Consider the following 21,948-nt stretch of genomic DNA (forward strand, 5'->3'; position numbering starts at 1 on the left):
TGCAAATACACACTATGAATGATGAGACCCTGGAAAATGTTCATATCTTACTTTGTTCTTTTCAAAAATTACTACAAGGTCCATAAATTACTGTAGTAATCAGATAAATGGTCATTTAAAATAATATATAAGATTTTTCAAATGCTATTATGTACGTTGTAGAGCAGGTATAATTGAAACTTGAATAACAACTACATGACTTTTACAATTGAAATAAAAATGTTATTTAGAACTCATTATAAGTGAATAAAAAGGCAGAATGTGCTGAAGTAGAACAAGCACAAGATTTTTGCTAGGGAAACTTGAATTTGAATCTTGGGTCTCTTGCTTGTTATGTATATTCTGCACATGCTTTAAAATTCAGTGACCCCTCTTTAAATAGGATCTGTGTGTGTGTGTGTGTGTGTGTATGCATGTTGTTGTTGTTGTTGTTAGGTACCACTGAGTCAATTCTGACTCATGGCAAACCCATGTGTTACAGAGTAGAACTGCTCCATAGGGTTTTCTTGGCTGTAATATTTATGGAGACAGATCCCCAGACCTTTTCTTCCATGATACCACTGGGTAGATTTGAACCACCAACCTTTAGGTTAGTAGTCAAGCATAAACCTTTTGTGCCACCTATGGACTTTATGTCTGTGTGTGCATATAAAATTACTAGTTTTACTATGAAAATTAAAATAGTGTACAGAGAGCATTCAGTATATCACTTGACTAATGATCATATTCAAAATCACAATAATAATAATAATAAGGCAAAATAACATTGATAAGGATGGCAGTAAAAATGATAACAGTGTAGATTTCTCTGTACTTATTATAGGATGGACCATATCACGTAAGCACTTTAGATTTATCCCTATGTTTGATTCTTACACTAACCCTCTAAGGTCGCTCCATTATCATCCCATTTTACAGAGGAGGAAACTAATCCTGTAGAAGGAAAATAGTTTACAGGCAGGAGAAAACTACTTATCTGAAGATACAAGCACCTAAAGGCATAGGTTCAGGCCTGCAGGTCTGTGGGGTTTTAACCTGTCCCTCATGACCCAGAAAGTTTAATGCTTTCCCTGAGCTAACAAATCCCCAAAGTACTAAATTAAGTCTTCTTAGTGTTCTATTTGTGTTAAACTGTGGGGTGAAGCTCAGGGCAGCAAAAAAAAATTGACCCAGAAAACTGGAAATGTTCTTAAAAATGAATCCAATCAATGCAGGAAGGACTGGAAATTAAAGTATCCTCTAAGTGTATATAGATAATGGGGCAACATGCATTGTTACTAACCACTGGAAATAAAGCTTGAGCTATTTCCTTTGAAATAGAATATTTAGAAATTAAGATATTTTGAATTCATTTAAATTTCCTGGCTCCCCTTTCCCATACATATACCTTTATTTATTTATTTAAACTCTGATGTTTTTCCAGAACTTGATGTCAATATTAATTTGAGTTTATTTTTAGTTTTTTTCCCAGCAGTCTAAATGTCAACTGTTCAAAATTCTACTATTATTAATTGACATAAAGTCAAGAAGTTTCTAAAAAATGTTTAAGCAACATTTGATGTATATCATTTTCAACAATATGACTGAGGTAATTCAGAATGCCAAAATGTTGAATTTTTAATTCTATAACAATACACATATGCAAAGATCAAGTCACTTATTTTTCTCCAAGCTTAAAAATTTGACTAAATTTGAATGGCCATTCTCTAAACTTTTAAACATGAAATTATTATGTTTTAGTGGTAGGTTCATGATTTAAAAACTGTTATCTATAAGAAGATACTATCAGTCAGAGGTAACCTAACTAATGATATTCTTAGGAAAGTTCTGAACATTGCAATTTAACATGACTATCACTTTTTAAAATATGGGAGAGAGGATTACAGTCAGTAGTACCTAAGAAATACGGCTGAATTAGTTTAGTAGTTTCTGTAGAAACAGATCGTTAAAGTACAAAAAGGAAAGATCAGTTCAGCACGGAAAATACAGTTTTGGCAAGTATAAAAAATATGTTTATGTGCAGGAGGTAAAAATAAAGCTTATGGTGAAACTGAGATTTTAAAGTCACAACATAAAGCACTCCAAATAAGAATATAGACTTTAGTATTTCTGAGATGTGCATCAAGTTTCTTTCTCTACAACAGATTTCCAGTGTCTCACTGGAATTTTTATAAAATAAGATGAAGAACATACCAAGGAGTAAGAGAATAGCTAAGAAGATATTTAAGAGTTGAAGAGGCAGCATTTTAAAGAGGTGACACAGCCACTTCTGGTGGGTTTTGTTGAACATCTACCTAATAGCAATTTCCTACTTTCCTTCATTTTTGATCAGGAATCCACCTCTCAGCTCTATGATCTTCACAGAAAGCTAAATCAACCCCATATTCCAGAAGATGGTCTTGATTCAAGGGTGGCCAAAGGAAACTGAGCCTGTCCTATCAGAGCGGGTCTCAGACCTCTTGCTTTGAAGGCAGAGACATAGATGTTTCATTACCCTCTCTGGACATGGAGGGATTCTCATACAACCACAGTAGCTGTTGTCTGACAGACCTACCACAACCACAAGGGAAATCATTTAAGATGAAAATAAATCTTACACCATGAGAGGCAGAGTACAAAGACAGGGGAAAGGAAAAAAAAAAAAGAAAAAAAAATGTTTTTGGTGACATCATTGAACCAACCGTTCTCAATTCTGTGGGCCAATAAATTCTCTTTTTGCTGAAGCAAGGTTAGATTGGCTTTTTTGTCACTTAAACTAAAAGAATCATGTCACAATACACAATAACAATTTTTTGAATGTTTGCACTGCTAGATATTAAAATATACTGCTAAAGAATGATGACATCCAGCTGTAGAGGGATTTTAGTTTTTTCAAGTATTTCCTTTTTTTAAACAATATTTCTTGACAATAAAACCTTTGGATTTTAACTGTTTGAGCCTAGTTTTATACCTTTTTGGGAAATATGACAGATTATATATCTATCTATCTACAGCTATATAAATATATCTACATGTTGATATAGCTATAGCAATACATAGATAAGAGTGGGGCAAATGGTTAATATGCTTGGCTACTAACCAGAATGTTGATAGTTGGAGGCCACTCAGACACACCTGGGAAGAAAGGCCTGGTGATCTACTTCAGAAAAATCAGTCATTGAAAACACTATGGAGCACAGTGCTACTCTGACACACATGGGCCACCATGACTCAGAATTGTTTTTTATACATGTGTACATAGATATAAATATATAGACATTATTTCCCTTCTGTAATGGCTTAATTCTTTAAAGATATGAAGTATGCAAAAGCAATCTACCAAGTTTCTGTTGGTACCACAATTCTGTACTACAGTGAAGTTTATCTTAGTAAAAATATGAAAAAAAATACCACCTACATGTTACAGAAATTTAATATATAATCATTTTCTCATAGCGCAACACTACTATCATACTTCTATTAATATCTGGTCTTTTCATAAGTATGTTCTTAGTAAATTGATCAAAATCAAATCTTTACAAGCAATGGTTTCTTCCCTATTCCACTGAGAATCCACAAATAATGACTTCTGTTTTTTAGGGAGTGTCACGATAAGCCTTTTGGTTTGTATTATTTATTAAGTTTTTAGTTTTTAAGTGTAATTAGCATATACTTATGAACAAGAATATACTTGATAAAATAATTAGTAATGTTGCTCTAGGCAGTAGAAAGAAAAATGTGCATTCCTGTACAAAAGGAGAAAATTTATAACAAATGTGTAGCAAAAAGAAAAAAAGGATGTGAAGCTCTATTTCAGACCCCAAGGAAATAAAGTGCTGAGATCAAAACAAACGCAAAAGCAACTCTTGCTCATTAGAAAATGATACGGTAAGAAACCTTCCTTTTCAAAATGCATGAGCTGTAGTAATTGAGCATACTCCTCCACACAGAAGTGTAACTCCCCGGCAAAACGGAAGAGATCTAAAAGATATCTGTGGCGTAGTTAAAGAAAACTACAAAAGTCACTGTATAAAGGAGTAATGTTTTTTAAGGCCGAATTGCTGGGCTGAGGGCTGTGAGGACCATGGTCTCTAGGAACTTCTAGCTTAATTAGCATAACATAGTTTATAGACAAAATGTTCTACATTTTCCTTTGGTTAGTAGCATCTGAGGTCTTAAAAGCCTGTGAGTGGCCATCTAGGATACTCCACTGGTCTATCACCTCTTTGGGAGTGAGGGAGAATGAAGAAAACTGAAGACATAAGGCAAAGATTAGTCCAAAGGACTAATGGACCACAATTACCATAGAATCCACCACACAGAGTCCAGTACAACGAGACAATGCATGGCTACCGCCACTGACTGTTCTGACAGGGATCACAATAGATGGTCCCAGATAGAGCTGGAGAAAAATGTAGAACAAAACTCTAACTCAAACACACACAAAAAGACCAGACTTACTGGCCTGACAGAGACTGGAGAAACCCTGAGCGTAGGGTCCCTGGACACCCTTTCAGCTCAGTAATGAAGTCACTCTTGAGGTTCACCCTTCTGCCAAAGATTAGAGGCACATAAAACAAAATGAGACTAAAAGGACACAACAGCCCAGGGACAAAGACTAGAAGGCAGGAGGGGACAGGAAAGCTGGTAATAAGGAACCCAAGGTGGAGAAGGGAGAATGTTGACATGTCATGGGGTTGTTAACCAACGTCATTAAACAATATGTGTACTGTTTAATGAGAAACAAATCTGTTCTGTAAACCTTCATTTAAAGTACAATAAAAAAGAAAAGAAAAAATGAAACATTTCAAAAGTTAGGGCATAATATCTAATCATTCTGTGTCCTATGTGTAGCTGTTCAAGATACACAGCGCATTTGTTTTTTTAGTGGCATTTTAAATGGCTAATATAAAACTACAGCTTCAAATCTTTACTAGTGCTACTCAGTACTCTGTTGCATTATAAACCTTTATATATGTGTAGCTCATTAGTGTTCTTAGGTGTACTTCCTCCATGACCAGACTGATAAATTAAATGATTAAAAGATTTACAAGGAATGGGGAAGCATGATTGAAACACTAATTTGCTGAATCACTGTTGTCTTCATCTCTGACGGACATCACTGTGTTTACAATAACTCTGTGGTATTATCCAGGCAGTAACTTCTATCACCACTACCAACTGGAATCAACTGTTAAAAGGTCTTATACACAGTTTTACATTTGAATAAATTATGAAATACTTACCATGAAAAACATATATAGAACAACATGGCTTTTGTAATTTGGTTTTTTAATAAAGCTTATGATTGCCAAAAGATTTTGTCTTCTACATTCACCTGAAAATTCCATTTTTTCTAATCTTAATTTTTTGTTCTTATGTGAGTTATTCCAGTATTAATACTTCTACATAAATTCAAATTCAGTCCCTCTCTTTTGATATTAGAAAATGAACATTAAAGCAATTGAAAGTCTCCACTTAGGGGAGAAAAGAAAAAAAAGAGATAAGCTTTGTATTTGAAGTGATATAAACAAAAAAATAATCTGTCATTCTGATAAATTTTAATCACTGATTCAGTGGACCTCTACTGTCATTTTCTGACTGATTTAGTTCCCCTTCAATAACATTTTTCCACTTCTGGTCATATTTTAATTCTTATAAAGATTTTATCAAGTTCATCAATAAATGTTACCTAGGTATAAATAAATGAAGAGCAATGAAGAAATTTGTATGAGAACAAACTTGATTTGATATACATTATAGTTAATAATTTACATTTTACATTAATTAGTTTATTTGTAGCAGTCAATTTTCTAATGTCAGTAGTTCTTAATTTTTTTTTAAGGACATAGAAACAAGTATTTGTATAATCAGTTTATAAAACAAACATCATTTTAGTTATACAGCAGGTTCTATGGTGATGCTTCAATCACTATTAAGACATTTAAGTAGAAGATAAATAAAAAATCAGTTTGTGCAATATGGGAGAAATAGCTTCTGAACTAACTTTATTAAAAAGAGTTATTTTATTAAACTTAACCTTAAGACTAGATAACCAGAAGCCCTAGTGGCGTCATGGTTAAGAGCTACAGCTGGTAACCAAAAGGTCGGCAGTTCAAATCCACCAGGCGCTCCTTAAAAACTCTATGGGGCAGTTCTACTCTGTCCTATATGGTTGCTATGCATCGGAATTGACTCGAGGCAATGGGTTTGGGTTTATTATGTTAGCACCTTCACTGAGTTTCTGTTTATGTGGATGGAAAATTTGGCAATGGATGTTGGTGATGAATTGTACTCATGAAAAACATTGAACTGGCAAATGTGTTATCTATAATTTCACAACAACTTAAAAAGATTCAGGAGATCATATATTCAAATAAGTGTTAATTTCAAAGTTGTAAACTTCTCTGTATTTCATATCCACAAAAACACACATATACAAACCCACGGACACATACACAAACACATTGGTACCCACACGCATTCTTAACGGTTACAAATGTTTGTTTTTGAAGGCATATTTCTCAAATAAAGTTTGATTAATAGAGTAGCAGAGTACTACCTAAGACTATAAGGGAATAATTTATGTTGCATTTCCATAAACAAATTCAAAACATATTTTCAAAGAAGAGTTTCCAAAAATTACTTGAGTAATAGCAATATAACTGGATTAAATATACCACTTCTACAGGTAATTGTTCTCATTTGGAAGTATAGTATCTCTCATGGCTGTTTTAAAAATATACATCTCATTAGTTTATAATTAGATCTTGGGATATTATACGCTAACTTGAAGAACTTTCTTTTACAGCTTATGACTATGTTTTTATACTCACTTTTTATCCCATTCAATAACATTATTATGAGTATTTAATTAAATTTATGCTTTTATACTCAGTGAAATAAGATGTTTAAATACCTGAACATAAGCTTAAACTGAGAAAAATAAAAAGAAGTTTCCAGTAGTTAAAGAAGCAGAGGTTAAGTGAAACTGCCATCATAACTCAGGTGCTACAAAACGTGTTCCTTTAGGCTAATGCATTCCATCAGAACATTCTAAGAATGGAAACAATTATGAAGTGGGTGCTCCTTACTCAATAAGTGGAAATATTGCCACGTTTTGAAAAGCAGATATGGCATATTAGGCATCCTCTCTCCAAATCAATACAAAAAACACTCATCAGCACTTGCCATTTACAAGGTAATTTAGGGATTCAAATAAAACTGTACCAGTTTTTTTTTTTTTTTTTTTTAGTTTTCTAGCTGAAACCTGGAAAACACACTTTTGAAAAGTTAATTGAGTCTCCATTATTAAGGACACTATTAAGTAGAAATAATCTTGAAAACACAGGAACTTTACCTGCTGAAGTTGGCTCTTCTTCATCTGATGCTATGAGGAAAGTAGGGGCAGGAAGGGAGTGGGAATGGAGAGGAGAGAGAAAGAGAGATTGAGATTGTGATTGACCATGAAATATAAATACATTCCACATTTCCAAAAATGACTATAAATTCCTGACTTGTAATTTTGTGTTATGTTACAAATTTGTCATTAGATAATATTATCAGTATTCAATTAAATTTTCTACTTGCTTGTACTTTAAAATATGCATTTATTAGAAAAGACAGTTATTATTTTCCGGATTTGATTTTCCTTTCCGTTTGCCAACAAAATTGGCTTTAGTTAACTCCAATGTAAACTATTTTGAATTTTTATAAATAATATTGTTTAAAAATATAAATTATATATAAGATACTCCACTACTTTATGAGAATTTTCTATAAGGAATACGGAGTTAAAAGGCATTTTCTCCAGACAAGGAAAAATCAGTAGCTGTCAGGCACTCAGGGGCAGGGGGAAAGCAGTGAATACACGGAGCATCGGGCATTTTAAGGCAGTCAAACTATTTTGCATGATACTGTAATGGTGGACAAATGGTACACATTTTTCAAAACACATAAGACTGCACAACAAAAGAATAAACCCTAGTGTGAACTATGGGCTTTAATTAATAATAGAGTATCAATACCCACTGGTATCAAGTTGATTCCAACTCATAGCAACCCTATACGACAGAGTAGAACTGCCCCGCAGGGTTTCTAAGGAGTGGCTGGTGGATTCAAACTGCTAACCTTTTGGTTAGCAGCCTGAGCTCTTAACCACTACACTACCAGGGCTCCAGTGCATCAATAGTGGTTTATAAACTAACAAATGTACCACAGGAACGCAAGATGTTAAAATAGGAGAAATATTGTGCAGGGGAGTGAGGGCATGTAGGAACTTTCTATACTTTCTGTATGATTTTTCTGTAACCCTAAAACTGCTCTACAAATGAAGTCTCTTAAAAGTAAAAAACAAAAAACCATATTGTCTATGGTCAAAATTTTGTTCCATGAGGTATAAATGATTATGTGTATAAAAACCAAATTTGTTACCATCGAATTGATTCCGAGTCATGGAGACCCTATGTGTTATAGAGTAGAACTGTTCTATAGGGTTTTCCTGGCTATAACATTTACAGAAGCTAATCACCAGGTCTTTCTTCTGTGGCACTACTGGGTAAGTCTGAATCACCAATGCTTAGGTTACTAGTCGAATGTAAACTGTTGCCACCCAGTTACCTATATATCAGCTTCTAGTGCTCCCTGTCTCTCCCTCTTTCTACCCACCCTCCCACTCCCCCTTTCCGGCTCACTCATGTGCACCAAATGCCTCAAGATTCAGGAGTTCTGTACTGAGGATGTAGGAACCTAAAGTGTAAAGAACGGCTCCAGGTGGTTTTGACCCAAGTGTTCTGCAGGTCATACATGGATAAACAGGATATTATAAAAGAGGAGACCACAATGTGAAAATGCCATTTCGTATGAACTGGTGGTTCATAACCCTAGATACATATTAGGATACAAACCTATGAGACCCCCTCAAACCAATTAAATCAGAATATCTTTAAATGATAAATCCATATAGCCAGGATTGGGATATTACTGATGTCACTACAAAGTAACATTACACATAAGTCATTAAAAGTGTGGATCATTTCGTCTTGTGTTCTAAGTGGGACCATTGTTTTGAGATCAGCAAGACTCTGAGGGCAATAACCTAAAACTGTGTGCTATGTCCGGGAGGGAGGATGGCAGTTAGGGAAGGGAACGAAAGAGTTTATCTGAAGTAGCTTCACAATCTTGCCTAGAATGCACCTATTTACCTTTATAGCTATAGACATGAACTGTGAAAAGAGGTATTTCTGCTCTGTGCACAAGCGCAGCTTAACCAGAATATTACTGTTGAATTATATGACACAAGCCAGTACTATTTCACTTGATTCATGAAGTTTTGAAATAAAAATTTACACAGCTGAATTGCTTATAAAGGGGCTTTGTTCCCAACTGATTCGTTAACCAAGGTATCACTGTGTAACCAGGGCATGGTCTCCACTCTTAGCCGTTAAGGTTACATCTGCACAGAGCACGCATTAGACATTCTTACTTTCTGCCCTGACAGTATTTTCCTCTCACACTGTTTCACTTGTCTCCTTGGCACGTAAAGAAATAAAGAGAGCAAACAGACAGTTGGAATGCATGGTGTGGAGAACATAAATATTTAAAAAGCTGTTTGCTGCTTTATCATTTATAAAATATATCATAAAATGTTCAAAGAGAAAAACTGTAGCTTCCAGGAATTCCAGAAAAATACCACAGGGGCTTACAGAAGCGCTGGTTTGGATAGGTGGTTGTTAGTAAAATTATGGAGTATCAAAATGAGAAAACAAACAAGCAAACTTGTATTTATGGATAGTCACTTTATGTGTGTGAGCTCATTTAACTCACAAAGTAAATAATGAGACAGAAATCATTCTCATTTGACAGATGAAGTTACAGAGGTTCATAGTGAGTAAGCAATTTGTGGAAGGCCAATTTGAGTTTGAGCTCATGTTTCTGTGACTTTAAAAAACAAACTCTCTCTTCCACGACTCACTCTGTTACAAAGTGTTGATTCAGTATCTACTTAGTAAAAACTAAGAAGAACTAAATGACACACAGTAGATTGAAATTCGGTCCCTATTATTTATAAGTATTGGCTCACAGAAAGAGGTCTGGCTACATCCCTGACAATATTAGTTGGGCTTCAGCATAAGGGGGGAAAAAAAAACTGGATGCAGGGACAGAGAAGAGAAATCCTTTAAGAAAGGATATTCTTTCCTGTAAAATTCCTTATCTCCTATATAATCCAGGAACAGATCTAGCACCCTAAGGATTAGATGTCAAGGGAAGATTAGAAGAAGTGCTAAAATTTCATTACTCCATTTTTTTGCATATAAGCAAGGAATTTTAGGAAAGAACTAGAAAGTACAGAAATAGAGAAAATTCCAAAATTATAGAAGTCATAGAAATTACCAGCTGCCGTCGAGTTGATTCTGACTCATAGTGACCCTATAGGACAGAGTAGAACTGCCCCACAGAGATTCCAAAGAGCAGCTGGTATGTATGAACTGCTAACCTTTTGTTTAGCAGCCCTATCACTTAACCACTGCACTGCCAGGCCCCCTTCATAGAAATTAGAATCTTTTATAAAACCAAAGTCCATAGGACAAGCAGTACGTTAACCTATACTTGAGCCTACAATACCTGAAAGCATCTTTGTAACAGTATTAAGGTTAGCAGGGTTATCTGCATAGTGTTTTTTTTTTTTTTTTTCTACACCACATAGTTTTTTTTTTTTTTCTACACAACAAAAAAACCTGCAGTTTTTTTTTTCCTGCACAATATCCCATTAATGATGCTTCCTCATAATACGTAGCTATCACTAACCAATATCCATAGTAATATAAATACATTACATAGACATATATTTGATAAATTTATCATTTGATATCTATAGATAGATACAGGTATCTACACCTAAATAAATCTATAATTTGATATCAAATGTTCTCTTTTGACAGAAACTCTCAGTTGATAACTTATGAATTCACTTGTTAAAGCAGATTGTGGAGCTGCCTTCAGAAGTATTTAGAGAAGTACTTGAAACAGGTTTTCATTTTGTTTTCTCTTTGTTGTTGCTTGTTTTTGTTTGTTTGTTTTTCTCAACCTACCCCTCAATGAGGGCATGCCTCATGACTTAAAAGTTGGTATTACCAATTTCTTCCTTGCAAAAGTATAAAAATGAGTAATAGTCAAATATTTCAAACAACATATAATGTGGTCAATTTTATACTCTTGCAGAATATTTGGGTTATGATGAGGGGTATTAGACATTGCATTTGCACAGAAAATATCATAAAATCACAACATCTCCTTTTTTTATTAGTCTTTTATATGTATTTTCACTCCAGTGTTAGATTGGAGGTTAGCATTTTTTTTTAACTACAATTAGAAATATATGACACATAAAATATAATTAGGTACCCTGTAGGTTAGTATGTAGATATGTATTTATTAGTCTCTCCCATTAGAGTAGGAGCTACAGGAGGGCAAGGGCTGTGTCTTTTTTGCTTACCATTCTATATCCAGTTTTAGTACAGTGCCTAGAACACTGTACCAAAAAACAAACAAACCATTGCTGATGAGTCTATTCCAATACTTAGTGACCCTATAGGACAGAGCAGAACTGCCTTATAGGGTTTCCAAAACTGTAAATCTTTACAGAAGCAGACTGCCATATCTTCCTCCCCAGAGCAGCTCGTGGGCTCAAACCACCCATTGTAACACTAGTCTTGTAAAAAACAAAGCCTTATTCTTTATCAAGTTTTTGTTTTAGTTATAAAAAAATCAGATTTTCTTTGTTGGAGGAGGGAAAACAAATAATGGTCAAAAAGAGAATGGTTTCTCTAATGCCCAATGTTCACCTCATGAAAAATTAAATCTGTGAATTTTAACCAAAGTCTAAGTGCACCAAACTATGGTTTGTTAATTTAAATTGTACATTAAAATAGAAACAAAAGTACACTTTCTACATTTAGTAATGATACAGCTCACGTAGGTTTTATGAGCTATTTTTAAAGTGAATCAATATTATAGCATTAATAACAACAATTAGCAGTGCATTTGTGTTTTCTCATTTTAAAAAACCAAAACCAAACCCGTTGCTGTTGAGTCCATTCCAATTCATTGTGACCCTATAAAGCAAGTTCAGATTTCATTCATCTCAAAGTGAATGAAATCACGAATGAAGGTGTAATTTCATTAATTTGGCCACGGAGTGGAAAAAAACTACAAAAAATACTGATTTTGTAAAACTAAGCCATAGTATTGAAAAGCTGGGAAGTAACAGGACCAAGTAGCCTATACATATCACCAGGTAGTATTGAAGAGACTTTGAGAAACATAATTGGAACACATTTTCCTACTAGGAAAGCAGCAACTATCTTTAAGCCAGGTGATATGACATGGCAAAGCAACTTAGATTATAAATCATTATTTCATTTATCTATTCAATTGTCCTCAAACATCCTTGGCTTATTCAATCTTCCCTCCCTTTCTGTCCAAATTCATCCCATTCTTATATACTGAATTCTAGTCTCATCACCCTCAATACTTTAGCATATATTCTGGTCTCCAGGTTTATGAAGTTATGTCTCCCCCCTCCCACCTTCCTCCTGGCTTGTATTACCTAAAGTCAGTTCTAAGCAAAATGGCACATAGTATTTCCAGTGTAGTTTCTCAAAATGGACACTGTATTTATTTTGAGGGCAATGATTACATTTTAATATTATGTAGTGTACATCACTGGTACTCAGTAAACATTTTTGGAAAGCTGTCAAATTTTAGAGATTAGAAAATAAAGACCAGGAGTAACACAGTGGTTAAGAGCTCAGCTGCTAACCAAAAGGCGGACAGTTCCAATCCCTCAGCCACTCCTTGGAAACCCTATGGGGCAGTTCTACTCTGCCCTATAGGATGGCTATGAGTCAGGATTGACTCAACGGCAATTGGTTTGCTTTTTTTTTAAAGTGAATTTAATGGCTGCTTTTACATGTGTGAGCTATGTACAACGAGGATTGCAAATTAAGCCTGAACTACCCTAAGAAAATTCATGGGCAAATAATAAGCTTGCAAGGGAAAAAGCAGAACAGAAGTTAAGAGAAATGATTTCTCAGACTTATCAATTTTCAGTAAAATTAATATGGCCACAATGTATTTGAAAACTTAACAGAGGAAAGGAAAGGGGTTAATAATTCCTCCAAGGGAATGCTGTTTAATGTGACTAAAGAAGCCATGAAGCCGAAATCACGAGCTCACCCACTGTATGTTAACTTCAGATGGCCTGAGACCCACAGTATTTTGTTTCTCAGCACCTAACAGAGGGAAGCTGATGCTGTCGGACTCATCTTCTACGGATTCCTGCTTTATTTGTGTGTGTGAGGCTGCTCAATTTAATCTTAATTAATTTTCATAAGTCTGGACAAATGAGCTGATCTAAAAAGCAAATTTGTTAAAACCAAATAAACAAAAAAAATAAATAAAAAGTAATGAATAGATCAGCAGTATTGGCACAAATCTCAGTGACAGTATCCACTTAAGGAAATCACAGAATTATTGGACATAAAATATTTTCACTAGTAGAGACCTTAGTAATTGAGGGTATTGGCAAAATATTCATTCTTGCAATAGGTTACAATTTGCATTAGAAAATGGAAGTATATTTATTAAATCATCTATATTGACACATAAACACTCACCACAAACTGAATATTGATGTAAAATTTTTTAATATAATAATATATTATTAAATCATCTATAAAAAAAAAAACAAAAAACAAACCCTTTGCCGTCAAGTTGACCCTGACTCATAGCAAACATATAGGACAGAGTAGAATTGCCCCGTAGAGTTTCCAAGGAGTGCCTGGTAGATTCGAACTGCTGACCCTTTGGTTAGCAGCCATAACACTTAGCCACTACGCCGCCAGGATTTCCAAAGCATCTGGATTTCCAAATCATCTATACTGGAAACCCTGGTAACATAGTGGGTAAATGCTACGGCTGCTAGCCAAAAGGTCGGCAGTTTGAATCTGCCAGGCGCTCCTTGGAAACTCTTTGGGGCAGTTCTACTCTGTCCTATAAGGTTGCGATGAGTTGGAATCAACTGGATGGCAGTGGTTTTTTTAAGTCTTCTATACTGACAACCAAACACTCACCACAAACTAAATATTGGTGTAAAATTTTTAAACAACAGAATATATGTACGTATGTATAAAAACCAAATCAAACCCTTTGCCATCGAGTCGATTCCAACTCCTAGTGACCTAATAGGACAAAGAATAACTGCCCTGTAGAGTTTCCAAGGCTATAATCTTTACAAAAGCAGACTGCCACGTCTTTCTTCCACAGAGCAGCTGGTGGGTTTGAACTACCAAACTTTCAAGTAGCAGTGGAATGCTTAACCATTGTGCCACCAGTGCTCCCATACATATGTATAAAACCAAGAAAACCAAACCCAGTGCCGTCAAGTAGATTCCAACTCATAGCAACACATGTATAATGGTAATTATAAATAATTATTTATAATACAATAAATAAAACCAAGTTTATACAATACATGCTATCCTACAGCTTGCTTTTTTCACTAATATATTGGGCATATTTTTCTGTGTCAGTACAATCAGTCAATATGGACACTACTGCATAGTATTTAATTTTATGGATATATCATAACTTATTTAATTAAGTTCCTATTAAATGATATTTTGGCAGATTCCAAAGTTTCTTTCTTTCAAATAATGTTTCAATGAATGATCATATTGTATTTGAATAATGGTAGAAATATGAAACAATAATAAATTACCAAATACTTTCATTAAATAAAGAGGAGCCCGTAATCCTAAACACAATACAAAATACTCATTTTCATATGCAAGGCTTTTAAGTGATCCTCTTTTATAAAATCAGTCCATCTTTAGTAATAAAAAAAAAAAAAAAAAAAACCAAACCCACTGCCGTCAAGTCGATTCCGACTCATAGCGACCCTATAGGACAGAGTAGAACTGTCTCATAGAGTTTCCAAGGAGCTCCTGGCAGATTCGAACAGCTGACCCTTTGCTTAGCAGCTGTAGCACTTAACCACTATGCCACCGGGGTTTCCATTTTTAGTAATATACGTCTTAAATATACCAGGCAATCTTATGTTTGTTTCTTCTTCCTGAGAAAGTTACTCTTTTGCAATAAAGTTATCATTAATGGAGACTGAGTAAAACACCCAATGTTCCATGTCTAAGTAGCCCAAGACACAAAAAAATGGCTGAGTTGTGTTCCTCTGCAGATGCAGTCTTAGGCTGATTAATAGAGCTCTTAGCCCATTATCCCAGCCTTCAAGGGATGCTTATGTTTGAATCCTGAATATCCTGTACCTTCTGGGATATAAATGATAAAACAATCAACTTAAAAAAAAATAAAGTCATGACTAATTAAAGACAGAGAAGATTCTTTATTACAAAATTTCGGCATATAATATACACGTGTATCTGCATGCGTGAAGTATATCAAGAAGAGGGACATCATGCTTGGTAAAGTGGACGGTCAGTGAAAAAGAGGAAGAACCTCAACAAGATGGACTGACACAGTCGCTACAGCAATGGGCTCAAGCACGACAATAATCCTGAGGATGGCACAGGACTGGGAAGTGTTTTGTTCTGTTATACACAGGGTCACTATAAGTAGGAACCAGCTCAACGGTACCTAACAACAAAAGCAAGATGCGTGTGTGAGTCCATGTGTACAAACACAAATATTTCATACACCAAAAAACCCGTTGCCATCAAGTTGATTCCTCATAGTGACCCTCATAGATCACTCATAGTGAACCTAGTGGACAGAGTAGACTACCCCATAGGGTTTCCAAGGGGCGGTTGGTGAATTCCAACTGCCGACTTTTTGGTTAGCAGCCAAGCTTTTAACCACTGTGCCACCAGGGCGCCATATGTCATTTAGTTACAGTTATTTACAACATGACATTTTTATTGCTTTTGAGCTTTGTCAAAAGTCTTCTACCAAAACATCATTTTTTTTAGTTTTCATTATTATTTCCTTCTTTTTTAATTGTACTTTAAGTGAAAGCTTACAGCTCAATTTAGTTTCTCATACAAAAATTTTTACACACATTGTTATGTGACCCTAACTGCTCTGTTTGTAATGTAACAGCACATTCTTCCTTTCCACCCTGGATTTCCCGTGTCCATTCAACCAGCTCTTGTCCCTTTGTGGGTTCTCACCCCGCCACTGGACAGGAGCTGCCCATTTAGTCTCATGTGTCTGCTTGAACTAAGAAGCACACTCTTCACGAGTATCATTTTATGTCTTATAGTCCAGTCTAATCTTTGTCTGAAGAGTTGTTTTTGGGAATGATTCTAGTTCTGGATAACAGAGAGCCCAGAGGCCATGTCTTCCAGGGTTCTTCCAGTCTCAATCAGACCATTAAGTCTGGTCTTTTTACTAGAATTTGAGTTCTGCACCCTACTTTTCTCCTGCTCTGTCAAGGACTCTCTGTTTTTTCCCTGTCAGGGCAGTCGACTATTGGTGGTAGCTGGGTATCATCTAGTTCTTCTGATCTCAGGCTGATGTAGTCTCTGGTTTATGTGCACCTTTCTGTGTCTTGGGCTAATATTTTCCTTGACCCTTTGGTGGTCTTCATTCCCCTTTGCTCCAGGTGTGTTGAGACCAATTGATGCATTTTAGGTGGCCACTTGCTAGCTTTTAATACCCAAGACACCACTCACCAAAGTAGGGTGCAGAATGTTTTCTCAATAAACTTTGTTATGCCAGTTGGCCTAGATGTCCCCTGAAACCATGGTCCCCAAACCCTCACCCCTGCTCCTCTGTCCTTTGAAGTGTTTGGTCGTATTCAGGAAATTTCTTAGCTTTTGGTTTAGTCCAGTTGTGCTGACATTTATTGTGTGTTGTTCTTCCCTTCACCTTAGATAATTCTTGTCTATTATCTTAGTGATTACCCCCCCACCCTCCCCATTCTTGTAACCATCAAATAATGTTTTCTTCTGTGTTTAAACTTTTTCTTCAGTTCTTATAATAGTTGTCTTATATAACATTTGTCCTTTTGAGACTGACTAATTTTACTCAGCATAATCTTCAACAATTCTCTCTGTATTTTCTGTTATATCCCCCTGTTCTGGTACTTCAGTCACTTGTAGGTTATTCCTCTTGATAGAGTCCCACACAACTCTTAGGGTTTCTTCATTTTTTATTTTTAATTATTTTATCTGATTTTTCCTCAAATAAGTTGGTGTCAAGTGCTTTATCTTCGATCTCACTAACTCTGACTTCCTTTGCCTCAGTTCTACTCCTATGACTTTCTATTGAGTTGTCTAATTCTGAAATTTTATTGTTAATCTCTTGAATTTCTGTTTGCTGTCTCTCTGTGTATTCTTGCAGCCTGTTAAATTTGTCATTATGCTCTTAAATAACGTTCTTAAATTCCTCTGTTCTTTGTCTATGTGTGCCTTGGCTTGTTCTGCATTTTGCCTGATATCCTTCCTGATGTCTTGAAAAGCTCTGTATATTAATGTTTTGAATACTACCTCTGGTGATTCCAAGAAGTTATCTTCCTCTGGAAGGTTTCTTGATTCTTTGTTTTGGGTGCTTGCTGAAGCCATCATGGTCTGCCCCTTATGTGATTTGATGTTGACTGTTGTCTCCAAACCATCTATAAGATTTATATTTATTTATTTAGTTTGTTTACTGTGTCCTAGCTTTTTGTTTTCTTTTGTTTTGATATGCCCAAATAGGCTGGTCTTGTGAGCTAGTTTGATTTTTGACATCTTTGAAGGTCTCACATCCTGTCACCAGGTGGTTAGGGCTGTTACTAGGTATGTGAGCCCAGGAGTTCATTCACTTCTCTTGTATGGATTCAGCTCAGGTGTTCAGGTAGTTGGTCACCAAGTGTGTGGTGCAGGCTCTCACCTACAGTCCTGGATGGGCAGGGGTTATTGGAGTAGGCTCAGGTATCTTCCTGTAGTAGGGGGTCACGCACAGAGCAAGGTAAGGGGCTGGCAGCTGCCCTGAGTGTCTGTGAAAAAAAAGCATGTTCCTGTTCCCTAGAGCATGCAGGTTGGGTGGGTTTGGCAACTGGACTATGGGCAACTAGTGCTGTTGGCTGTAAGAGCTGGGAGGCACCACTTATTCTTGGACCCCTGTTGCGGGTGGCTAGGTGGCATGGGTGAAGCCACCAGTCCTCAGGCTCCTGATGTGGGTAGGTGAGGGCTCTGCTTAATGGGCATAGAGGTGTCAAATGTCACGAATCTGCCATTCCACCTTATAGCTGATACTGTTGATTATAGGCTTCAGGTATACACCCTGTTGTATCGCACTAATGAGGTCCTACACTGTTGAAATGGGGCCATGCAGGTCTATGCAGGGGTGAAAGGCATTCAAATTCCATGGACCCTTTACGTCTGTGCCTAGGCAAAGGGGCTGTGACTGCCCTGGGTTCATGGCTTAGGGGAGCAGTCAGATTATTTTTTTTCCTATTTGTTAATTTGTTCCCTCTCCAAAGCTGGGAGAATGGCTCAGCGTGCACCAGGGTTCTTACTTCCAGTCCAGGGGATACAGCAATCTCTGAAGCAGCTCTGGGACCTGGTGGAGAGCAGGAAGGGGGCTGGTAAATAGGAGAGAAGTTCTTCCCAAAGCAGGTGTTTTTTGATCCACGAGGTAGGTGAGACTCATGTACTTAACTTTTGCCCATTGAGCACCGCTTTTCACTCTCCACTGCTCGGTCTCTCTGATGTGGAAAACACGTCCCAAGTGCCACTGCTTGCCTCACCCCAAATGCGAGATGATTCAGCCTACAGGGTGCCAGTTTCTGCCAGGTCAGGTCTGGCAACTCCTCACTGCTTCTGAACTGTCTCTCCCACCCCCTGCCACTCAGTCCAATTCCTTAACTTTGCCTTTGATGTTCAGGGCTCCTAGATTGTCATATATAATTGATTCACTTGTTCTTTTCAGCTCTTTGTTGTAAGAGGGACCACAGGAAGCTTCAGACTACTCCACCATCTTGGCCCCGCCTCCATAATATCATTCTTTTTTCAATGGCTTTATTTTGAGAAATTTAGAACCTTTCACTTTGAGTTGGAATCAACTCAATGGCCATGGGTTTACTTTGGTTATAATGGCTTTGAAACTATGTTGTTGTTGTCATTAGGTGCTGTTGAGTTGGTTCCGACTCATAGCGATCCTATGTCCAACAGAAGGAAACACTGCCCAGCCTTGAACCATCCTCACAATCATTGTTATGCTTGACCCCATTGTTGCATCCACTGTGTCAATCCATCTTTCCCTCTTTTTCACTGACTCTCTAGTTTACCAAGCATGATGCCCTTCTCCAGGGACTGATCTCTCCTGATAACATGTCCAAAGTATGTGAGATGTAGTCTTGCCATCCTTGCTTCTAAGGAGCATTCTGGTTGTACTTCTTCCAAGACAGATTTGTTTGTTCTTCAAAATATAGATCCACATATTTGGCTTAATTAAAATACCTTTAAAAATGCAAAAAATAAAAGAGTAGAAAAGGTCATCTTGAAAAAATATTAGATATTTCTGTTGGATCTTTCTGTTTCTCTTTGTCCAAGAGGATTTTTTTTTTTTGTAATGTGGTTTGAACTCATCCCAAGGACACTAACTATAAAGAGATAAAGCACATCTCTGCTTGCTTATATAGAGCTCAACTAATCTAATGTGTGGCTGACTTATTCAGCAGTGAATTAATGACTGCTATAGAGGATTTTTTCCCTGCCTGTTAAAATAGGAGCTAAAATTAAATGCTCTCTTTTCAGAATCATTAGGACCTTCCTTAAAAGAAAATAGTCAGTGTATCCACACTCAGGTGTTAATCAAATGACATTGACAATGTAATTTCCCTATCTGCAAAACTTGTCTCCCTAGGCTAAATTTTTCCTTAATTGGAATGTCTTTAAAGAACTCAACTGATAAAAAGGTGGACAGTTCTAACTTTAAGACAATGAAATTGAATAAAGGTGCAGTGCTATTCAGGTACGGCCCAAGCCCCATTCTTTTTATCTTTCAGGTTGTTTTTATGTTGTTAATGCTCACTATTAACTTCTACTCTTTCAAAACCTTTGGGAAACAGGCCAGGAACAGACTTTTTAGAAAAAAAAGATGCAAGCAACTTTCAAAAATGGAATTTAAATTCCAAACCAAACTTAGAGGTCTCTTAGTCTAACCCACCAACCAATAACCTAGCTATTCCTTCAGATTTTGCAGGCATGGGAATGCATGATCTCACAGAGGAACATATCATGTCTCCCTCTGGAAAACAAGGAAATAATATGGCTCTTTCTTTGACACACCAGCTATTCAAATATTTGAAGATAGTTATCATATCTCCCATGAATCTGCTCTTAAATAAACATCCCTACTTATAGTATGCACCATGATCACAAATTTCTGTTAACCTCCTCCCCAAAAATTCAACTTTATCAAGGTCTTTTAAAATACAGCATGACAACGAAAATAGTACTCCAGTGTATCTGACTACCACAAAATACAATGATATTATTACCTGCCTTGTTTAGGCTGCTATATTACAATTAACAATCAAGCATTTTATTAGCTATTAAAATAGTACTGGAGCCCTGGTGACAAAGTGGTTAGGATCTCAGGCTGCTAACCAAAAGGTTGGTAGTTCAAATCCACCAGCCACTCTTTGAAAACCCTATGAGGCTGTTCTATCCTGTCCTATAGTGTCGCTATGAGTCGGAATCGACTCGATGGCAACAACGGTAACAAAATAGCAGAAAATTAACTCCCTCTCCCTTCTGCCTTCAGAGCCCTGGTGGTGCAGTGGTTAAGAGCTCAGCTTCTAAGCAAAAGATCAGCAGTTAGAATCCACTAACTGCTCCCTGGAAACCCTGTTGGGCAGTTCTACTCTGTCTTACAGGGTCGCTATCAGTCAGAATTGACTTGACAGCAACAAGTTTGGTGTTTTTGGTTTGGTCTTCTGCCTTCAGAACCACATTATGGGCCAATTTCTAGAGCACACATTATGGGCCAATTTCTAGAGCACCTCCTTAACTCCATCCTGTCTGAGAGTAAGTATGGTTAGGGAAAAAAAGCAGGGGACGAATATGTGATGAGGTCATGCTGAGCGGCAGAGGAAGGAGTGTGAGGGAGAATACGACGTTAAAAGTATCTAGCAATGGGAAAGAACTGAAAACTTTTTAAACCAAGCAAAGTCTTAAAAGCACTCTTCTAATCTTTTACTTTGTCTTTTAGCAAAGGATCTAGTCTGCATGCATTTCACTTACAGTTGATAAAAGTTCACAGATAGGAAGACAAATCAAACATTTGTCTTCACTGAAAGTTTCCTTGGTGTTCATAACTAGGTATCTATCCAGGTAAATACAAATACTTTGTAAGCTTCTCATGGGATTTTCCACCTGTAAATTGACATTTCTAATTGTAGGGAGGTCCCTGGAAACTATTTTTAAGCCTTTACGGTTGATCCTTCCAACAATTAATTTGCGGTTAGAAATTCTAGGCTAGAAATTAGCATTAATTGATTTCAGCCAATGACTCAAACTCAGCTCTTTCCAAATCAGCTCTCTCTTAGACCAAGTCCAAATTAATGAATTGAATAATAGATTTATCTTGGAGGCAGAATAAAATAGTGCAACTTAAACAACTTAATCCTCAAAAGAGAAGCCTGAGGAATATTTTAAAATTACCTCAAATATTAGGCAGTTAAAAGTTTGGACTTGTTTTGTTTTTATAATGAATAAATGCTTTCATAATGTGTTATCAAAAGAGATTACAGAATCAGATTCATGAGATAATTTTGTTAATGGTATTGAAAACTATATTATGGTAACAGTTCAAGGAGATGACTAGAGGCTCTAAACAATAAGGGTCTGAACTGTCTTTCTGCTGCTGCTCCCAATCCTTCCTATTGTTAGCTGCTATCAAGTTGGCTCCGACTCACAGAGACACCAGGCACAGCAGTATCAGATCAGG

At 36.4% G+C, this 21,948-nt stretch overlaps 1 protein-coding gene across 2 annotated transcripts in view; it reads right to left on the bottom strand.

Annotated features, from left to right (window-relative positions):
* Positions 1-21,948, bottom strand: part of EDIL3 (EGF like repeats and discoidin domains 3) — a 531,833-nt gene that overhangs the window by 352,860 nt on the left and 157,025 nt on the right. The window contains exon 3 of one of the 2 annotated variants that reach the window (XM_049867178.1): positions 7,340-7,369. The exons of the other annotated variant lie outside the window; for it this stretch is intronic. Coding sequence (XP_049723135.1) covers positions 7,340-7,369 — 30 coding nt within the window. The remainder of the gene's footprint in view (positions 1-7,339; positions 7,370-21,948) is intronic. 2 annotated transcript variants of the gene reach the window in all.

This window comes from Elephas maximus, chromosome 2, assembly GCF_024166365.1.
Source record: "Elephas maximus indicus isolate mEleMax1 chromosome 2, mEleMax1 primary haplotype, whole genome shotgun sequence".
Classification (NCBI taxonomy): Eukaryota; Metazoa; Chordata; class Mammalia; order Proboscidea; family Elephantidae; genus Elephas; species Elephas maximus.